The sequence below is a fragment of the Takifugu flavidus genome, chromosome 22 (genome assembly GCF_003711565.1).
Source record: "Takifugu flavidus isolate HTHZ2018 chromosome 22, ASM371156v2, whole genome shotgun sequence".
In the NCBI taxonomy this organism is placed as follows: Eukaryota; Metazoa; Chordata; class Actinopteri; order Tetraodontiformes; family Tetraodontidae; genus Takifugu; species Takifugu flavidus.
This window is the reverse complement of record NC_079541.1, coordinates 1,581,145-1,601,731: the sequence shown is the minus strand read 5'-3', so window position 1 is coordinate 1,601,731 and position 20,587 is coordinate 1,581,145. Positions and strand designations below refer to the sequence as shown.

The 20,587-nt window shown below is 47.3% G+C and overlaps 1 protein-coding gene across 4 annotated transcripts; it reads left to right on the top strand.

Annotated features, from left to right (window-relative positions):
• Positions 1–848: 848 nt before the first annotated feature.
• gramd4a (GRAM domain containing 4a) lies at positions 849–19,645 on the top strand. Of its 4 annotated transcripts, none has more exons than XM_057022023.1 (19): positions 849–1,214; positions 3,514–3,724; positions 6,158–6,278; positions 12,917–13,037; positions 13,964–14,025; positions 14,792–14,927; positions 15,174–15,199; positions 15,337–15,428; positions 15,583–15,674; positions 15,930–15,978; positions 16,053–16,124; positions 16,202–16,245; positions 16,315–16,424; positions 16,813–16,967; positions 18,049–18,193; positions 18,317–18,410; positions 18,638–18,728; positions 18,808–18,876; positions 18,983–19,645. In XM_057022023.1, the coding sequence occupies exons 1-19, from the start codon at positions 1,186–1,188 to the stop codon at positions 19,091–19,093; spliced, it is 1,830 nt and encodes a 609-aa protein (XP_056878003.1). In that variant the 5' UTR covers positions 849–1,185; the 3' UTR covers positions 19,094–19,645. The 4 variants fall into 4 exon arrangements, with proteins under 4 accessions (XP_056878003.1, XP_056878002.1, XP_056878005.1 ...); XM_057022022.1 differs by having other exon boundaries at positions 850–1,214; positions 14,789–14,927; XM_057022025.1 differs by lacking the exons at positions 849–1,214; positions 3,514–3,724; positions 6,158–6,278 and adding an exon at positions 10,398–10,780.
• Positions 19,646–20,587: the final 942 nt, after the last annotated feature.

The following is a 20,587-nucleotide window of genomic DNA, read 5'->3' as shown; positions in this document are numbered from 1 at the left end:
GTCCTGCATTTTTTTGTGCGTGTCCATGTCAATTAATGTACGTCTGAGTGGTCCGAGTAAGGATTAATAGCCGGAATTCCTTTGTATGTTTTCATTTTGTTGGTTCTGAGTTACTAACCTTCACTTAGAATACAGGATACAGAATTTTAGTCAGCTTTTTCTAAATATTTCTGAACGCTTGGTTATTAATTATATCACGGTTATTTAGAGCCTAGAAAATATGCTATTACTGCAACAAGAACCACCGCCAAAACTAATAATAAAAAAAACTAAATAAAACTAAAACCGCCAAAACTAATAATAAAAGTGAGAAATAACCATTTTCTCTATGTAGAGTTGCAGGAAAAGAGTGACAGCCTCAGTTATTTAAAAAAAAAAAACAACTTTAAAAGTTCACTGTGCAGTGTTTTGTAATTGTTCAGAAAGGCACATCTCTTCTCACTGTTATCCAACTAGGCCTTTATCCCTCGTCCTTGGTCCTATTCATATTTGTACTGCACCATAACAAGAATTTCCTGATCGTACAGCAAAACTGCGCACTAAAATTGTAGTTCTGATAGACTGCGGAATTCATTTAAATGTGGTCATAATATATTTTCTTAACAATGAAAATACTACGGCTGTGTAGCATGTCAGAAATATAGTTCATGATACAATACAGGTGATTGTTGAACCGACTGCGACACGATTAGAGGATGTAAAATATTTTCATACTAATATTTTAATTGGTTTACGACAGCTAATGTAAAGCCATTGTTTACCTTGAAAGTAGCTAATGAGGGGGGTGACCACAGGGGGGCGCTAGAGAGGGGGCGTTTCCACTACGTCACATGTCCGCACCATCCTTCGGAGTTGACGGCCCCTTTAAGAAAGCAGCTCCGGTTCTGGCTCTGGTTCTAATCAACAAGCGACGAAGACGACCGAGCTGGTACCGACAAAGTCTGGGCCGAGGAGGCAGCTCACCTCAACCGGAGGTCCGCAACGGAGGTTTTTCCACCGCCACCCCCCCAGCGTCAGACAGCGTTGCCTTCTTAACCGGAGGAAAGAGACTATATTCAGTCTGTGTCTGCAAACGAGCGGATGTGGCCGGGATGGATGCACCGATTGAGCGGGCTTCACCGTGACTGGCGCCCGGAGCAGCAGGTGTACTGACGGATAAGAGGACCAAAGGCAATCTCGGGGTTCATGAAACTTTGCTACGATTTACGTGCTGGGTAAGAAGCGCATTTCCCCCCCTTTTTTTTAATCCGATTTGCGACTATCTGTCGCCAGAGTAAATTAAAGGTATTGGCCTGATTGTGGCGAGAGACAAATCTGGGTTTAAATGTGGGATCTGCTTCTGTTACAGATAAAAATAAGTGTCAGAAATGCGGCTGAGATGGGCCTGTTGTCAGCTGCAAGTCAGTCTTTCTGCAACCCGAGTCACGCTTGCATGAGCGATCAGAGCCCTTTTCAGCGTTTCATCGGTTGGAATTGGGCGCAAAGTTCGCTTTTTTAGCATCAGTTTAGTCTTGTTTTACTGTCTTCATCAACTCTTAATATTTCGCTTTCTGACAACTGCATGCAACAGGAAACACGTGGGTTTGAAACGTGTTTGAACGGTATTGACAGTAACGTATCCTAAAACTTTAAAACCCCAAACCCCAGCCATGCGGACATCTCCTGAGGTTAATAAATGCTCGTTTATCGTGGATACCACCTTGTCCTCCCGTCCCACAGCGACTGATAATTTGCTTTCACTTTGCTCTCAGCCACCATCACTGAAGGAAGGGACAGATTGACCTGTTGTTGGGCCACTATTGAGTCTCAGTTTATGCAACTGCTCGGTCCAATAACCCGAGCAGAGTCGGATGGAAGCTGCAGCGAGGGCAGAAAGAGCTGAAACCCCAAGGTCCAAATCACCCAGGACACGTGTCCTTCCTGGTGAAGACAGTGGAAGACGGAGACGTCAACAGGTGGCAGCCTGAGAGAAGTTGTCCGCACAGAAGCCTTTATCTTTATTTGCCTGCAAAGGGACGCTTCGGATTTAAAGCTGTTGATCAAAGTCACAAAAGTGAATTGATGAACTTGAAATTCGGCAGAAAAGCCTTTTTGTAGCAGCCGGTTTGTTTTTATCACTGATTTCATTTTCAAAAAGGAAAGAAAAACTCTTTAGTTCGTTTCTCTAAAAGCTTCCTGTTTATCTTCTTTTTTTTTATGATCGTGTGTGTGTGTGTGTGTGTGTGTGGGGGGGTGACCTTTAACATGTCTTTGCATGGAAACCTAGCCTTCATGATTTATCCTCGTGGGTGGAATTGAAGACGATTCTGTTGTATCTGAACGATGTTGGACCTTTCTGTAGCGCTCAGGGTCCCGACTGTCCGTCGTCCACTGTCGTTGGACCGTCCTGCTGGAGCTCCTGCAGACCGTGTTCTAATCAACGCGATGCAGTTTTTCCACTGCTCCCAGTTCCCGTTCATGCATGGTTGAGGGGCATCAGTTGTATTCAGGGTAATTATAGGAAGAGCTACTGGACCACGACCCTTCGGTGTGGACATGGCCACGGGCGTTGGACAGTAAAGAGCACCTGACCTGGAACTATAGTAGTGTTGCTGCCCAGCTGAGTGTATGTTGCCCGTCGTTTGTTAGAGCCTTTAATAATGTGCAGGAAAGATCAGCGTCTTGCTTTTTAAATGCAATAATCGCCTGTTACGTGAGTTGTTTATTTTCTGACCCTACGAATATTCCAAGATCCTCATTGATTTTCCTGCAGTTTCAATGTTAATAACCCTTGAATGGAGTTTTAGGGCCAGTTTTTGCTGCTGCAGGTGGTTCCTATTTTTGATGAGTGAGCTTTAAACAGGAGGGACGGTGGTTTATGGCAAAGGCTGCTGCGATCCAGCGTAACCTCCTGCCGGGGGGGGTCGTTAGCAGAAGCTAACAGTCAGGCCAACGACCAGCGGACACACAACCGCTCAGCTGCTAAAAATCCAACATTTGCGTGGTTTTGTTGGTCGTCCGTCCATCGACGGGTTGAATCGGTGCAACCTGGCGGAGCTGCGGCGCCAACAGGCCTGATACACAATCAGGGGGCCATTGTGAGAACAGACGTCCCCCGAAGCAGGTGTGTGGACACAAGCAGTGGTGGTCAGTCAGCTGCCACTCGGAGTATTCTCACGCTTTTAGCACCTTATTGGTGTGGATTTTCAACGCGTTAATGACCCTCTGTCTGCCTGTATTGGCTTCCATTCGAAGCCCCAATGGGGGCGTTAATCCTGCTATCACTTTAAATAAAGGGGAACTCCGTAGTTTAAGAGTTGTTTTGGTTCTGTCAATATTCAAACAATGTCAGCAACTATTCTAGCGTTTCATAACCACTCCAGGACTGCCGCTGTGCAAACGAAACCAATAAGTGGGCTCGGCTTTGGGGCGGTTAAAGGACAAATAAACTTCCCTGCAGTTTTAGTTTGTGTCCTGGAGTCTTGCATCCAAGTCCTGTTGTCCCATAAAGTCCTGTGCTCTCTGTCTCCACAGGGTTGCCGTCCACCATGTTAAGGTAAAGCCCAGGTGCGCGGTGTTGACCATGCTAAAGCGCCTGGACAAGATCCGCTTCCGAGGCCCCAGGACGCGAGACGACTTCCCGGATCTGGCGGAGTCGCCGCCCGCCTCCGACAACGAATGTAGCGACGACGTGCAGCCGAAACCTCGGACTGTGCGAGACACAGAGGACCTCCTGCGAGACCCTGTGAGCGTAGTCCTGCGTTTTTATTTAATTATCAAAACACAATACCCAGAAAATGACTCTGATCTGGAGTCAAGACCGATCTCTCTAATTTGCTTGTATTCCAAGGAGAACGCCTCGTTAATGGAAGACGAGGACAGGACAGAAACATTTATATGATAGAGGAGAAAATTAGATTGAGCTGGCAATAAAGAGGGGAAGTGGAATCAGTGGCGAGATAGAGAGATGGGGGAACGTTGGAAAGAAAAATGGATTAAAGGAGAGGAAGTGATAAAGGAGGTTAGAGGACCGGAATGGTGCCTCGGATGATCGGATCTCTGGAGGAGAGGACGGTGATGAAGAGATGATTTCCAGATGTCCGCGTGTTCCTATTGCGTCCAGTGAAATATGTGTAAACGTGTCATTACGTGTGATGGCCTCGCAGCGAGGTGTAATGCTGGTGGATCCATGCCTGGATGAGAAACATCCCTCTTCTGGATCCTCAGTGTTTAGGTGAAAGTCTTATTGTGCAAAGGCGGGGGAAAAAAAGCCTTTTTGATCCTCTTAATTTGGCGATCTACCCCCGTAACGTGTCCTGCGAGGGCCCGTAATTGCTTGTACGCGTTCTGCCCCCATAGGCGCACCAGCGCGGGAGCGAGCTGGTGTTGTGAGTCTGTGCGTGCGCCAGTGTTTGGCTGCACGAGCTCATTGGGGAGGCTTCTCCCACATCATGGCACTGATGAGTCACGCTGCTGAGCCCTAAAATAGATCCAGGCTGGCTTTTATCCCTGCTGGGACACACACACATGCATGTGCAGCCACATACACCATGCATGTGAAATATGCGCTCTATTTCCTGACACGGAATCATTATTTTGGTCGATGAGATCATTGATTTGGGTGTTATTTTCACACCTTCATCACCCCCTGTATTAAAGGAAGACATGTTTCAGCCTCTCCTGCTACATCAGAGCCTCCCTCGCCGTGTTTGCCGTGGTTTCCCACCTCATCATCCATAATAAAAGATGGGGATCTTTGATGCTTCTGATGGAATTAGGAAGAACCAGATGTTCTGAGGGTGGGGGTGGGGGGGTCTGTGTATATGTTTAGTTTCTGCTGTGTTGCCCTTTTGAAAGAGCATCTTTGACACCGTTTATCCCAAAGGAGCCCCAGGTTACAGCCTCGCTGCCTGTCCATAAACTCTGGCTGCAGTTCAGCCTGTTGCTCCAATCGTTGGATGAGCGATCGGGAGAGAGGGCGGCGACGTGGAGCAGCGACCCATTAAGGAGGAATTGTAAAAGGCTCCGTCTCTCCTCTGAGCTCAGACGCTTCTTGAATGTGGTTTTTTTTTAGTCTTGGCAGTGTTTCTGTTGCGCCGGATGCAGCTAGAATTCAGGATGAGTCGACGTAGCATGTGGTCCTCTGCAATACACGGCGGTTGACCCCACGCTGTTGCGTAAGAGCGTCACATCAGAGAGGAGGGGGTGGAGTAGGGGTGCATAGTAATTAATCATCTGATAATTATGCTGGTCGTCGAGGCTTGACACACTCTGATAATCAGGAGGTGGGGATATTACATAAGGTGCACTTCCATTATCCGCCATCTTTAAGCCAAACCAACAGCAATTTGGATGATTCTTCAGTCCAAGCAGGGACAATTAGAATCTGGACCCTTCCAATGCAGCAGAACCTCTCCTCACTCCCAACGTCCGCTCCTTTCATCTCCCGTCTGCCTTCCCTTCTTTATCCTCCCGCCTCTCTTTAATTCTTTGAAGCGTCCTTATAGTCAGGAACACCCTCTGAGTTTCAAGTGTCTCCCCACCAGCCCGTCCTCTAAAGCTTTGGGCCGTCTCCCAAAGCACATTTTTTCAGGTCAGTGACAGTTTTTTTTCTCTGTCATTCTCCTTCCTGCAGAGCCCGAGACGTGTCTACACAAACCATGCTCCTCTCTCTCTCTCTCTCTCTCTCATTCTCTGTCGAAGCTGCTGCAGCATGACTCGTTTTTTTTTTTTTTAAAGGACCCTGGATGCAGCCTTCCTCTCACACAGCCGTCACTCGTCTCCTTTCATCCCTCCTTTCTCCTGCAGTCGTCACCTCTTAATCATTTCCTTCCGTCTACGTTTATATATGGCGATGTTGCTAGATAAGCGTGTCACGGTGAAAACCCTGTTGTCAGTGCTGTGACTCATCACTGAGGCTCCAGTCAGAAGACAGGGATTCTCTCCCCCCCCCCCCCCCCTCCTCCCCGTCTCACTCCCCGTCTCACTCCTGCTGGACCTATTCAGGAGACGGGGACGTTGGTGTGAGTCACGCTAATGTTTGCATCGGCTCTAAAGGATTCCGTGCTTATCTAATACACGTTTTTTCTGAATTTAATCCTAATTACTTTTCATCCCGTGACCTTTGTTCTGCGTCTACATCTGTGTCAGTAAGTTGTGTGTGTGTGTGTGTGTGCAGGCGGGTTCGGGGTCTCCCACCATGGCTGCTAACAACCAGGACTTTCAGAGGTCGGAGTCAGACAGACTCAACGAGGTTAAAGGTCACTTGGAAATAGCCTTACTGGAGAAGCATTTCCTACGTGAGTATGCAATAAATCCCCATTAATCCCATCCCTTTAAAAGGTTAAAGTGCCTTGTTTATTGCCGTTTATTTATTAAGAGTTGTGCTACTGTGATGATGTTGTGGTTGCTGCTGTGACCTTTACTTCTGGTTCCATCTGTGACCAGCCTCAGACTCCTCCCACTCTACTCACACTTGTCACACCAGTATCCTTTACTGGGATGCTGGCTGTCCTATACTGCGCGGGGTATTAATAGTGTGCAACAGACTGTGAAGTCCCCCCCCCACTGTCCAAGAGGGTGGGAGCCTGTGAGTGTGGAAAAGAGTACCTCGGGCTGTTTCCTTTCTCTCTGCCTCTGCTGGAGCTGCAGAGTCGGGATTCTTTGTCATGTGGTTGTCGTGCGCTGTACAGTAGATTGGCTCTCCATTCTTGGAGCTACCTTCATTTTTTCTGTCTCTACATCTCATCACTTCTCGTATCCAAGTGTCTGCTTGGCAGAACCTGCTGAAGTAAAACACCTGAGTGTAGATGCACTTTAATAAAATATGCCTCACCATCAACCGTGAGGAAGCTGGTTCTAGATCTTCTCCGTGTGAACTCTCGGAACCTCCTCCTGCTCCGTTATGCACTTTTCTCAGTTTTGTCCACCTCTAGTTCTGTTTTCTGGAGTAATTGGACTCAGAACACTGGTGCATGACACTCCATTACCACCTTATGGAGTCTCAGACTGTCTGCTCCGGCCCTCTGCTGTGAATTCTCTTATTACAACTTTCTTTTCCTTCTTAATTGTGTTCACGCTTTATTTTATGTGGACTCTTTATTGTCAGTTACGTGTAAGTGGTTGCATTACATGCTCGGCTATAGTTACTTAAAGATAAAGAGATTAGTCACGGGGGACAATAAGTTTGTTGTTGCAAGATGTTTGGGGTTTATGTGTTGTGTAACAGCCTTTCTGGAAAATGCATAATATATGTACACAACATGTTTTGAAAGGACAAGCCTGATTAACTCCAAGGAACTTGTGTATTCAAAGGCATATGTTTCTCAATGTTGGTAGCATTATTCAACTAATATATATGAGCTATATATGAGTGACTATAAGCTTGTTTTTTAATCCTCTTTAAGGTAGCAGAAATGCATTCAGTGGCTGGCGACTCCTTCACAATAAAAGCCTCCAAGTGGTTTAAAAAGGTGCAAAACCATGAACATAACAACCAAAAACACCCTAAATATTTCAGGACCGTGGATAGAGGCGAGTGCACGGTGGTCTGCTTTATTTATTATACTGACACGGCCTCGATTGATGAGATGTCAATAATGTTGGAAAATACTTCAAAGATCTTAGCTGCCTGCTTTGATTTTGTGCTTATTCATTGAACGGCTCGTCAGTGTTCCTTCAGAGCGAGCTTCTAAAGCTCCTTGGATCTCTTTCACACTTGGAGTGAGCAGAGTGTGGGCGTGTTTCTGCTCTCTTTCACGCTCCCGCTGACGTCTGTCTCCGCGCTGCCTAAAATAAAGCCGGGGCCCACGCTGTAGCCCAAAACAAACACGCTGCTTAAGTGTATTGTCTCCGGCTTTCACAGGAGGTGTGAGTTTCCATTCCAGCTGGTGCGGGCGTGTATGTGCTGGGGCAGGCCTCTTCCCCGTGCATCTGGTGTGATTGACCAGTGCTATTCTGAGAACTCTTTATTGGTTAATTTGTAACCATGTTTCTGGCTACGAGGTCCTAGAGTGGATGGCTTACACCATAGTAGTGAGGGTGATTGGGGTTTTTCTTCCTCCCTTCTCACAGGCCCTGGTTTAGTCCGGAGTGTTTGCATGGGGAGGCTGTGGGCAGATTCAGTGGTTTTTTTTTTTTTAAATCAACCACTTGTCAGTGAACATTCTCATTAATTAAGAGAGAGTCAATATTTCCTCATGACTTGGCACAACTGTTTGTGTGTGTGTGCGTGGGTCTGAAGTAATTATTTCAGTGTGACGGGTTTTGTGCCTCTTTATTCCCTCTGTCCTACGTAACACTGGTGGAAAAAGAATAAGCTATTCATTGTCTGACTATAATGGTTGTAACTGTACAGCTGTGGGATGTACATGTTAAACTGATGAAGACCTCTGGGTGAACTGGTCGTCCAACTGGGGCTAAAATGGTACCACAAGATCTCAACTCATGTAATCACCACAAGGCCTAATGTGCTAAGCTTCTATTGCTTTTGTTCTTTGGCTTCTCTTAGTTCCCACTGGCTTTTAGTCATTTTTGCCATCCTTTTCCCTTTTTTGCTCTTTTTATTAAGGTGTGTTTTTGATGAGTGTTTTTGTATTGCAAAGACCCAAGTTGGCCTCTGATCTACAGGAAACTAAACCAATATCTTGTTCTGTTTATAATTCACAGCCTTATTCAGCAGACTACGTACAGATTGTCTCATTGCACTGTGTAATAGTGTAATAGACATGCCCGGATTTAATTGCCTTTATTGGATTTACCACTACGAATCCCGCAGCGTATGAGTGACCCACGCTAGAGAGAGAGAGCGTCTCCTCTTTTGAGGTCACACATCGAAGGTCACTGCAGGAAAACGGGCCTGGATCTGTGCAGCACAGGGACGGATCGATACGCTGTTCTAGCTGCTCTCCCGCTTCACATTAGACAGAGATACACAAACATGCAGGCAGGCATAAAGCCACAGAAACGTAGTTATGTCATGAACTGTCCTCACAGCACATTTCACCACGAGTGCTGTGAAGTCCACGTCTAATATTCAGTTATAATGCATCAGTTTTTTAGTGGAACTGGTCATATGAGGACTGCTGGACTGCCTCACCGAGTCATTACATGATTGGAAATGATCGAGGAAGTGATTAAGTTTTCTGTTCACGAACGGTGATTAAGACTCATTTTCCACGGACGGCTGCACCGTGAGGAAAAGCCTTTTTTTAGCACCAGCTCGATGGTGTGTGAGGCAGAAATGACCACCAATGGGTTTCTTTAAATAAAAGTCCGTGCCGCTTTTACTGATTAGCAGCAGAGCAACAGGCTGTCATGTGGTTGCTGAGATTAGCTTCAGGGGCACGTTGACAACGTGTTGCTGTGTGTCTGCGTTGGAGCAGCTCACAAATGTGACAGCTAGCCTTTCAACTCTCATTGTTCCCCGAATAAACAGTCGCTGTTGCGAGTAAGAAACTGCTCTTAACCAGATATCTGTGTTGTGATTCCAGCTTTCTGCACAGATGTTCTCTTTCCCGCTGACTCATCACTGGATTATGCAACCTGTTATTTTCTTTGGATGTTTATTACATGACTCTTTCCAAACACGGAATTTTCAAATGCAGAATCGCGGCCATCCGAGGCGGGAGAGGGTGAATATAGTCGGAATTGTCTCCACAGGTTCCCTGTCAGGAAGTCGGCGACGAGAGCAGGAGAGGAGAATCCCGAGTTTAACTGGCAAATGAAATCGATGCGCAGAGAGAGGAGGACAAGCATGAACAGTGAATGAAATCGCTCTGAAATATCTGGAAAAGAAGGAAGCCCGGTGGACAATAAACTGAAGCTTTAGCTCAATTAAATAGCACCGCTCGCTTTTTAGCATTAGGCTTCATTTAAACTTCTGCACTTTCAGCGTTTTGAACTGGAACTTTTCCATCTATAGTTGTTCCATTTCTGTTTAGAAGTGAAACAATGTGAGGCCAGTATGATGCTGTAAAGTCCGTCTCTCCCTCCCTCCCTCCCTCCCTCTCTTTCTTGCCTTCTTTGAACTCCCATGCCCCCACCTTGTTCCAATGAAAGGAGCCATTGTCTCTGACCCGGATAGAAAAAACCTCACAGTGCTTCTCTTTGAGGTTTTAAAAACACGGCCTGCTTACACAGAGAGCGATTTGCCCACTCGCGTGTACAGTACTGACGCACGCAGCCGCGTGTGGGGGCTTCAGTGCCCCAACGTCAACACCTGCTACACCCGTACCGATGGTCCCACGCGCACGGCACCTAAACACAACTAGAAATTCAATCCACAACATGAACACTAATAATGTGCCACTGTTAATGTGCTCAGAAATCAGATTCCCAGCCCTCTCAGCCCGCTGGTCACCCAGGAAAGCCCCACCTCTCCCCACTTCCCCTGCCCTCCTTTTCACAAAGTGGACTAGGGAACCAATGCCGATCACTGACCATCACTCTCGGTGTAGTGGCCCGGCAGAACAGTTCCTTTTGTTGCTTGTGATTAGTGGAGGGGATCCAGTCCCTGAGATCTGCTTGGTCTTCAGTGAACATGGGTCAGATTGATCTGGTTTAACAAGCTGGAGAACTTCAAGAAGCTCCAGCAGAGCTGGAGAACCTGCAGCCCTGGCTCAGATTCAAGAAGGAACCAAGGCGGCCGCTCTGCCGTCCAGCACCTTTGCACCAGGGTCCGAACGGCTGAGGAGGCGGATGGGTTTTCTCAAGATGGAGGAATACACCATTGACAGCTTTGAGCTGCTTTACAGTGGAGCTGTGGATAAGATCAAAAGCCACAAGAGTAACCTCAACCTCAGTAAGTTTAACGTTACAGTGGACCTGTTAGTTTGACGTCATTACCTGCTGAACGTCGGACGCATCAGCAGCTTCTACCACGACTTCCAGGCGACCAAACCTAACGTGAGATGAAGGACTATTTTATGGTGCCTGTCATGTAAAGAGGCACTTTAAAGAGCCCTTAATGCTGCGTGTTTTCCCTGCTGTTGGCTAATATCACATTCTGCATGTGACGGTTGCAGACTGCTCGTGCTTGTCACACACTCGCAAATCCTCACTTCCCAAAACATTTTTTTTTGCACAATCTACGAAATAGAAAAGGGAGATTTCTGCTTTCGGCCAGTTGGAAGTTGGTTATGTGAAAAATGACTTGATCATTTTCTGATTTTGCTGTTGGTAGATGTAAACTTGTATTTTGGGTAGATCGATTATGTAGTTAAATAATATATTTATATTGAGAGCCGCTTCAGGACATAATTTCAATTGAATTTGCATTTTTATGCCCGACGCTTGATTTATGTGGCGCAATTCTCTTCTGTGATCACACATCTGCAGCTTTTCCTCCAGTTATTTGAGTCCAAGAGCTGATAAATACGTTGACAAAAGAGATTCTATGTTGCCATTTGTCAAACTTGGTCTGATAGGTTGTTGTCATTAGTTTTAATCAGAATTATGGGAATGTTTCACACAAGACTGGGGCTTAAATATCAGACTGTGACCACTCAGTGTTTGGATTCATCCACCCTTAAATATTTCAATGTAATAGAATCTACTGCTGCACCTCAACAGAGCAAGTGCACCACATTAGCTTCCCTCGGCTCAATCATGTCCTTATTCACAGATTGTGGGTTGCTTTTCAACATTTATTAGCAGATTTTTAAATATATTTTTCTCAGATTAACATGGGAGAGATGAGCAGTTCTTGTAAATGACACCTCCTGGCTCTGCAGTGCTTAATCCCATCTCTGACGCTGATAAATAGTGTAGTTACGAGGTTACGTAATGGCCAAAGCTGCCTTGTGATATAGTAACACAGAATGGAGAATTAATTATAGAAACACCAGTGAAGAGCATTCCAATTTTAGATACTAATGGGCGTGCTGACACAATTATTAATGTGGTGTTTTGATGGAGAGGAGGAACAACTATGCTCATTGTTCTTTGTCCTACACACATAATATGTCCCCAAAGTATTAAAGAACCCTGATGAACCTGAGGAATCTCTATTCCTGGTGTTGAGGAGGAAACGTTAGGTGGAAGGAAGGAAACTGCTCTAGTAGAGAGACGGATACATTACCAGGGCAGGAAATTGAATGTGTGCAGGAAGTGAGCGCTAATTAATGATAGCGCGATGTGAGAAGGGTGGATCTTGTGTTCGGTTTAGGGCTCTATTATACCTGATATTTAAGGAATAAACATATTGCTGTGTCTACTGTGTTATCACTCCAACTTTGTTGTTACTAGAGTGCCACTGGCACGCCATCGGTGTCCTTCATACATTCATTAAAGCGCCAGATGTCCCTTACAGTCTGCACCACCCAGGGTGCATCACTGCTACTGATATCCATTTGTGTAATAGGTTTATAGTTGGCCTTGTATTTCCTGGCACAGGATAACCTAGCCAGTGTTAAGCTGCTTAGCCCATAGCAACCTTTGGTTAGCCTTTCTCTCTCTGGTCTTGCACACACTGGCTCCCTCTGTCCTGTCCTCATACATAAATGATACAGTCTTACTGTAGCAGGCATCTAGACCCAGGCAGACGGAATAAGCCAGTGGAGCTGGGGGCGTGGGAAGAGTCGTGTTACACTGATGAATAAAGAGGATAGAATTATACTTGCACTGCAGTTCGCAGTAAATGCATGACTGTCTGTCTGCATTAGCAGGACCAAAAAGCTGTTGCTGATTTGTTAGCTGCTGCGATGAATGTTTCATTATTGCAAATTGGTGAGAGGAGGAGTGATGTAAGAAACTCGCAGCTCTATATGCAACTCTTCCTCCTGTGATGCGGGGAAGATGTCAAAGGCGGTCTGAAATCGAGCGCTCCTCAATCTCCCTCCAGTTTAGTAGCAAACCAACATGAGACAAACGCCGTGTGTGCTGTGATGTCTGCCTGCAAAGGTTCACGGTGCCGGTCTGTGTTTGTGTGGTCGTTTAGAGGAAGAGCTGAGGAAGCTGCGAGAAGAGACCAACGTGGACTCTCTGCGACAGGAACTGGACAGAGAACGGAGCAAGAGACTGGAGCTGGAGCAGAAGATGAACGAGGTGGTCAAGTCCAGGTGAGAGAGCGTGCACGCCGAGGTCTCAGCCTGGAAGTCAAGTGAATATTACCCGAACCGCTCGGTGACGCCCTCTGAAGTGAATCGAGCACCGCTGGTTTGTAGATCAGCTCACTGAAGAGGATCATTTAGGACTAAAGAGCATCCTCAGAGTGCCAGGAAGTTCCTGCTGACAGAGCAGATGACGATAACCTTGATGATCATGACTGTTCATGGTGACGTTCGTAGAAAAATAGTCATTCCGAGATGCGATTTCACAGTCTTAGATTTTTATCATCATGACTGCAGTGTAGTTATGCAGAATACTGACCCAGAGGAAACGACACAACACTTAATGTCTGTATCTGCACATCAGCACCACACCAGATGTTGCTATAACAAGGTCCTGCTTGACAGGCTGGTAGGTCACAAGGTGGAGAGTGTGTGTGTGTGACTGAAAGAGCAACGACAGAAGAGTCACACACCTTCTGTTTCAGCAAGTTCTCCCTGTGGCACCGCAACTAGGCCCGTGTCAATAAAAAAAAAAGGGTTTACCTCTAGATGATGCACCCTTCGTGTGTGTGTGTTTGTGTGTGTGTGAGATCAGATCAGATGATGCTTCTCTGTCTGCCAATGGGAAATTCCACTGGTGCTCTCCAAATGATTACAGGCGCGTAAACACGGCGTGAAGAATGCAAACCCTTGGAAGAGTTGAACTAATGAACCACGCTGTGGGAGTTTGCTTCAGTTGATCTTATCAGCGGATCCTGTGCAGCTCGATACAAGTGTTTACCTTCATAGCTCCTGTAAGAAAATGTTTTAAAAGCCAAGTGCTGCTGAATGATGTTAAGAAGGTTCCCTGACGTGTGTGTGTGTGGGGGGGGGGGGGGTGTGGGTTGAAACTGTAAAAATTGCCGTTAAACAGTCGTTGCGTCTCTTCCCTTCAGGCTGGAGGACTCTCCACCACAGCCTCCTCGGAAACAACAGTCGCCCTCCAACAACGGAACTGGTAAGAGGCCAGTTGAGACGGAGGAAGGGTGGCCAAAAAGGCTGGGTCACCCAGGATGGGGCTGGCAGGAAATGAGGGGAAGGAAGACCTTGACGTGTTTTGGGTGTGGGAGTAAATCAAGTGTGTTTGGAGGGGAGGGGAGGTTGTAGCTCCAGGACATTTGGTGCATGAAGGTGTGGGTCCATTTATCTGCTGGATCCAGAACCTCCTCTTTGCCATAAAAAAAGTGTCCGACATGCAGAGACACAGTTTCATTAATCACATCTCATGACTAAAGTCCTACAGGGCTTGGGTTCCACCGGTACCGAAGAGGCACAAAAGTTTTGGACATCGACTGCATTCGTCTATTTTGAGACTGAAGTCGGTGTCATTGAATATCAGTCTGACCTCCAGTGACCTCCAGTGCCCGTGTGTGCAGACAGTGTTGGTTTTAGAGAGAGGTCCAAGGGGGAGCCAGGGGCTAATTTAAGAAAGTGGGTTATGCAATACATGTGGACCACTTTATGTAGGACAGACATCTATCTGCTGGACTCTTCTGGTGCTGCTGGGTCCAGCAGTGGAAAGAAGTGGGTTTGACATTCACGCTCTCAGCCCAGCATGACAATCATGTGGTTAGCAGACGCCCGCTGCTCACTTCAGCACTATGGCGTCACCCCCTTCCGAACCCCCGGTTCTAATTTGGCCGCATTTGTTGTTCCTGTTTAAAAAAGAATGGCTTGTCCTTATCAAGGCTAAGCAAAGGTGATGTTTCTGCATCTTTCAGCAGATAAGCAGCAGAAGGAAGTCTGGAGCTCGCGGCTGCAGAAGTGGCTGCATGAGCGATTTGGGGTTTATATTGAAGACTTCCGCTTTCAACCGGAGGAAAGCACAGTGGAGGCAGAGGAACCGCTAAGTGCTAAAAGGTGGGTGAGAGTTGTTCTTGAAAACCAACGTTAACGTGCGCTGCCGGCTGTGTTACGCAGCTTCAGAGCCGCCAGCGGAAGACGGAGGCGCTTTTCTCCTCTCCAAAATTCCCTTTTTTCCCCGTTTGTAAAGACGAGTGAGTCATGTCAGACAGCTGAAGGCCGAACCGCCCTCCTCTCCTCCAGCATATGATGCAGCTCGGCTGAATGCGACTCTGACCTTTACTCTTTGTTGCTTCGTTCTAGGTTAACAGAAAACATGCGGCGGCTCAGTAAGTATTCAGAACAGGTGTACAGGTGTAGTGATGGAAGGACCAGTCACGGCCTGAACGTGACTCTGGTTTATCCTCCTTCCAGCTCAGTCACACACACAATGCAGCAGTTCTAACATGCGTCCCTTGTTTGTCAGAGCGAGGAGCCCGACCCGTCACCAACTTCTTGAGGAACCTCTCCGCCTTATCTAACTGGCACTCTGTCTACACATCAGCCATTGCCTTCATTGTGAGTGTGCACCTCATTTTCCCAGTTTTTCCCGTGGATGTGATGTATGAAAGCGCTGTGATGCTGCGACTGTGCGTGGAGACGGTGCCGGTTCGTCGCTCTGGGCCACGAAATATGAGGAATCGTGTGTAAATGTTGTCTCTCCTGCCTGCAGATCTACATGTACGCCGCCTGGCACGGCTGGGCGGTCCCCATGTTACTCTTCCTGGCCATTCTGCGCTTGTCTTTAAATTACCTCATTGCCAGGTAAAAACCCTCTGCAGCTTTAGCAACCGTCGTGGTCATGTTGCTGTTGTCATGGCAATTTTACCCGTGAGATAAAAAATCCTGTGTTGTCTTCTCAAAACTTTTATGATGATGTAAGGTCCGCCCTAATGGTTGCTATGGTTGCGCGCCTTCTCTATTCTTTCTAAAAGCCTACATGAGCCGCCGCCTTTGCACGGCCGAACCGGCCAAACCTCTGTTAAAACACCTCGTTCTCTTCCTCTTCCTGTGTTGCAGAGGTTGGAGGATCCAGTGGAGCATCGTGCCTGAGGTCTCTGAACCCATGGTACGGTCCCCTTCCCGTCTCTGTGTCAGGAGGAAGCCCGGCGAACCTCTAACTTCTCTCCTTGTCTCACTCAGGAGCCTCCAAAGGAAGATCTGACAGTCTCTGAGAAGTTCCAGCTCGTTCTGGACGTTGCACAGAAAGCCCAGGTAGGACGCGGCTCCGGCACCAGCGCTCACACACTCGGAAGCATCACCGGCTCATCTCCCGCTTCCTCTCCTTACAGAACCTCTTCGGCAAGATGGCAGACGTGTTGGAGAAAATAAAGAAGTGAGGACGGAACATTGCGTAATTGCACTGGAGTAACCTTTGACCACTTGTTTGCTTTGCCTTCATCAGCCTGTTTATGTGGGTGCAACCTGAGAGCACCAGGAAACTTTACATCTGCTTGTGGGTGGCTTTCATCACCTCCTGCGTCCTGCCCTACAAACTCATGGGCTTCATGATAGGTGAGACACGCTCACACAAACCTTCTTTTGCCTCATGCGAGGCCCTTTTAAACGTGGATTGTGTAACTTTTCGTGTGTTTGCGAGCGGCGGCTGCCGGCTCTCAGCTTACTGGTCAGCTGGTTTCAGTTACACCTATTTTCCAATAATGCGTCTCACTCGCGAGCCTGCGTAAGATGCTTAAAACATGACAAACTTAGGGCAGAGTATTATGGATGTTTTGTGCAGAAATTCACATGATTGTATTTTCCTTCTGTTAGGCTCATTTTTGTGTTCACTTGCAAGAAGGTTCAGAAGGAAACTTGTTTGTCTACGATAGAGGCTTTTTTTTGGAGTTGTTGTTGGATTTGCTGGGCACTAGCTGACTGTTCCTTTTCACCTGCGCTCCAGGTCTGTACGGCGGCATCAAATTCTTTATCATAGACTTCCTGTTTAAGAGCTGCCCGAAGCTGCGAGACAAGTACGACACCCCTCACATCGTGTGGAACAGCCTCCCCACAGACCCGCAGCTCAAAGAGAGGATCAACGCCACCGTCTCGCGACGGGTAAGAGGGCAGGAACACACGGGGAGCATTAAACTGAGGGTGTAACGTAAAAATATGTTTGAAATGCAGGATTATCTCTGACATAATGGAGTTCTACGGCCTACACGTGGCCCGCTTAATCTCCAAAGGAGTCCGTGGAGGACAAATTTGAGCATGTATGTAACAGAAGCAGCGGAGGGGGTAAAGTTTGAGCCACAAGTGGCCCCGATTAGACGATAACAAGCTGAGTTATGGGTGTTCTTCGCTGGTTTGGGTTGGACTTTCTGTCCGAATGATGTTCGAGACGTTCAGGATCGTGAAGCGAGGGGGCGGTGATCTAAAGCTAACGCTGAGTTTTAACGAGCTGGTTTCAAAGAGAAGCGACGGGGCTTCTGTCAGTCTCATCCGTCAGCGATTGGCCACAGCACCGTGCGTCGTTCACACACCCGTTTGAACATGTGAGTGCACGAGTGCCTCTGCTGTGTGACAGCTGTGCTCTGTTGTTTCTCTCTCAGCCCTCAGGCATTGAGAAGGTAGGGGCTCTGATGTGTCTCCCTTTGATTCCCATGATGCACCTGGGCACGACGCTAGCTCGCCTCGAAGCGCGTGTGCTTGTGTGCGCGTGTGTGTGCGTTAGATTGTGTGAGACACCTTCAAGCTGACCTTCAGTGTTTGTGGACAGAATGGATCAAAATGTCACGACGATGTCGCCCGTTTTATCCCACGAAATCTGCTACACGGAGACTTTAGGTGACATTTTGGATCCATTAACATAGTTGCTGTTTGAGAAGTAGCAGCGTGTTTGCTGAGTAGTTAGAGCCCCTGTAGAACACAGTAACGTAGCGTCAGCTCAATAAACCCGCCCTCTTCTGGATTAAGTGAACAATTGCTTTTAAGAATCACTTATGTGCCCTAATTAATTCAGCTAAAACTTTGTACAAGTGAATTTTTAATTTTTAATCGGCCACAAACTAAGGATTTGTTGCCTTTAAATGCATGTCAGGAGCTGAGCTGCAACACTTTGCACTTCCTCAGAGCTGAGACAGATCGTCACACCCTTCATCCTTCTCCTGTTCCCCCCCTGCTCCGTCTCCCTCTCCAGGTTCAGCCGGTGGTCTCCAGGAGCAGCCTCTCCACTGTCCCATGTGGGGTGAGCAGAGAAGAAGAGGCGGGTCGCTCTCACAGCACCAAAAAGGGAGCCTTCCATGAAATCTTCAACCTGCAGGAGTCAGAGCGCCCACTGGCGGGTGAGTGCGGGTACTGCAGCTCATGGTAAAACAGAATTTAAAAAAACTGAAGCGACTTTTATGTAACAGATTTTATAAAACTTGTATGAGTGTGTCTATAATTTCTTTGCTGTGTGTGTTCAGTGTGTGAGAATGGCTGGAGGTGTTGCCTCATCAACAGGGACAGGAAGATGCCCACAGACTACATCAGGAACGGAGTTCTCTACGTCACAGAGAAGTAAGTAGGACTTGTCTCTCAGGAGGACAGGTCTGATCTTTAAATCTGCGCCTGCAGAAGGGAGACAAAGACTCCTGAGGACTCTTTAGCCCAATATTTACTGTCATTCCATCCCAGTTTTCTCCCTCGTGTCAGTCAGTCGCTTCGTTCTGAGATTTAATTTCTTTTTTTCTTCCAGTTTATCTTTTGGCTCTTTCAGCTGACGTTTATTCCCTTCTCTCCGTTAGTTACCTGTGCTTCGAGAGCTCCAGTTCCAAATCCAGCAGCTCCAAAAAGAATAAAGTGATCAAGCTGATGGACATCACTGACATCCAGAAGGTAAAGCTCCAAACATCCCTCCGGGAGTGGACATGAAGTAAATATCCACAGGCCACTTACGCAATTCTGAAATTTCCAGTACAAAGTGCTGTCAGTCCTTCCAGGAAGTGGGATGGGTATCTCCATAGCAACTCCTTCCACACAAAAGGTGGGTTTCACCCTCCAAATGAGGAAGACGCTAAAGATCTGGGACGTTTTGAAGACGATGGCTCTTTCTAGATGTTTCGGTGACACACACCCGTTTGGTCTTTCAGCCGTTGGTGTTTGGTGCCATGATTCACAGAGACGAAGCCTTCGAGGCCATCTTCACACAGTACATGAAGATCGTGACCACCACCAAACCACCGGCCACCACCGAGCTCTAGACCACGTCCCAGGATGCTTCCACAGCTGGACGGGGACGGCGGGGCCTCCGTGGACGCCAGCGGACTGGACGAGGTTCCCGCAGTATCGTTGATGAGGCCTCCCGTCTCTCGGACACGGGCGTGCGCGGTCGTGCGCGGTCGTGACGTAGCTGCGGCTTCTAAGACGAGCGAGAATCAGTGTTTTCTATCAGCAGCCGGTGAGGAGAGCTGGTCCTCTCCCACCTGACCACGACTGGTTCACTCGTTTGTGTTTGGGCTCGAGAGAAGCTCGTAAATTTCATCAAGTGGCTCTTTTTCCTTTTCTTTTTTTAAGCCCTTCAGCCAGTGAAGTAAAGACGCGAATATCATGGAACCACTTGCAAGATTAACAGTCTGTCTTTTTTTTTTTTTTTAGATTAATAAATGAGAACGTGTGACGTTCCACGGCTGCTGTAATCCCTGTTTTTTTGGGGCTGTTGCGTTATAGCTGTCGGGATTTGGACGTGCGATCGCTTTAAATATGTAGTGACTTTTTGTTTTTGTTTTTTTCAAAATTGCCTTTTTTTTTAAAAACCGGTCTGCATCCGTCGGTTACTGTGACGACGCACTCGCTGTTAGACGTCTGTGTCGCCGTGTTTGGTCGTAAAAAGCTCCGTTTCAGCCGAGGTCAGTGTTAGCCGACAGTTAGCCAGCGCAGGTCACATCCGGCTGGTCCAAGCACAGCATATTAACGACAACCATCGAAACTGAGCGTAAACGGCGGTCGCTTCGTCTCCCGGTGGATCTCAGATAGTCGGAAATTCTGGATTTATGAGGCTTTCTAACGGGAAGCCTGAATCATGAGCTGGGACGTGGTTCAGCGTCACCACTTTAGTGTAGAAGGAGAAGAGCCACCGGTGTGGACGGAGGATTTAATGCTCAGATTCAGACAGGAAATCCTCAGTATTCACGTCCAGTTTGGGAATATTTATCCTCCGAAAATGAATTGTTTTGTGCCTAAAACCAGCCCAAATTTGCCCTGATTGATACAGAAATCTGGTCGAAGGTGTCAGGAGACCTTCAGCCTGCCGCCGCAGACGAGAACGTGGCTTTATGTCCCGACGCCGTCACCGAGCACAAAGCTGGTCTTGACTCTTGCGCAACAGGCTGCCGTCAGCTGTCATGACTGGAACTCATTTAAACTGATGAAATAAATGGAACTGCAGTTATATTTTCCGGACTGAGACGGTCCTGCTCAGACGCAAATGGAAGCCAGGAAATTGCAGAGTAATTTCATCATCTGTGAAACTAATTTCTTTTTCCCTCCTTTTTATGTCAGAATTTGTACACAGTTTATTGAAATGTACAGTGAGGAGAAAAAAAAAACTTGACTGCAGTTTTTAAGACGTCTATTGTGAAGGATAATGTGATGTACTTTTTTAATTTAAGTAAATGAATTTAACGTATTGAGCCGTGCCTGGTTTTGTTCACCCGCAGTACCGGAGCGCGGCCACTGGGTGGCAGTGTTGGGTCGCG

Excerpts from the sequence above, each read along its gene's own strand:
- gramd4a (XM_057022022.1), top strand. The coding sequence starts at position 1,186 with ATGAAACTTTGCTACGATTTACGTGCTGG. Across the intron at positions 18,194-18,316 it reads GTCAGAGCGCCCACTGGCGG|TGTGTGAGAATGGCTGGAGG; the intron begins GTGAGTGCGGGT and ends GTGTGTGTTCAG. Across the intron at positions 18,411-18,637 it reads GTTCTCTACGTCACAGAGAA|TTACCTGTGCTTCGAGAGCT; the intron begins GTAAGTAGGACT and ends TCTCTCCGTTAG.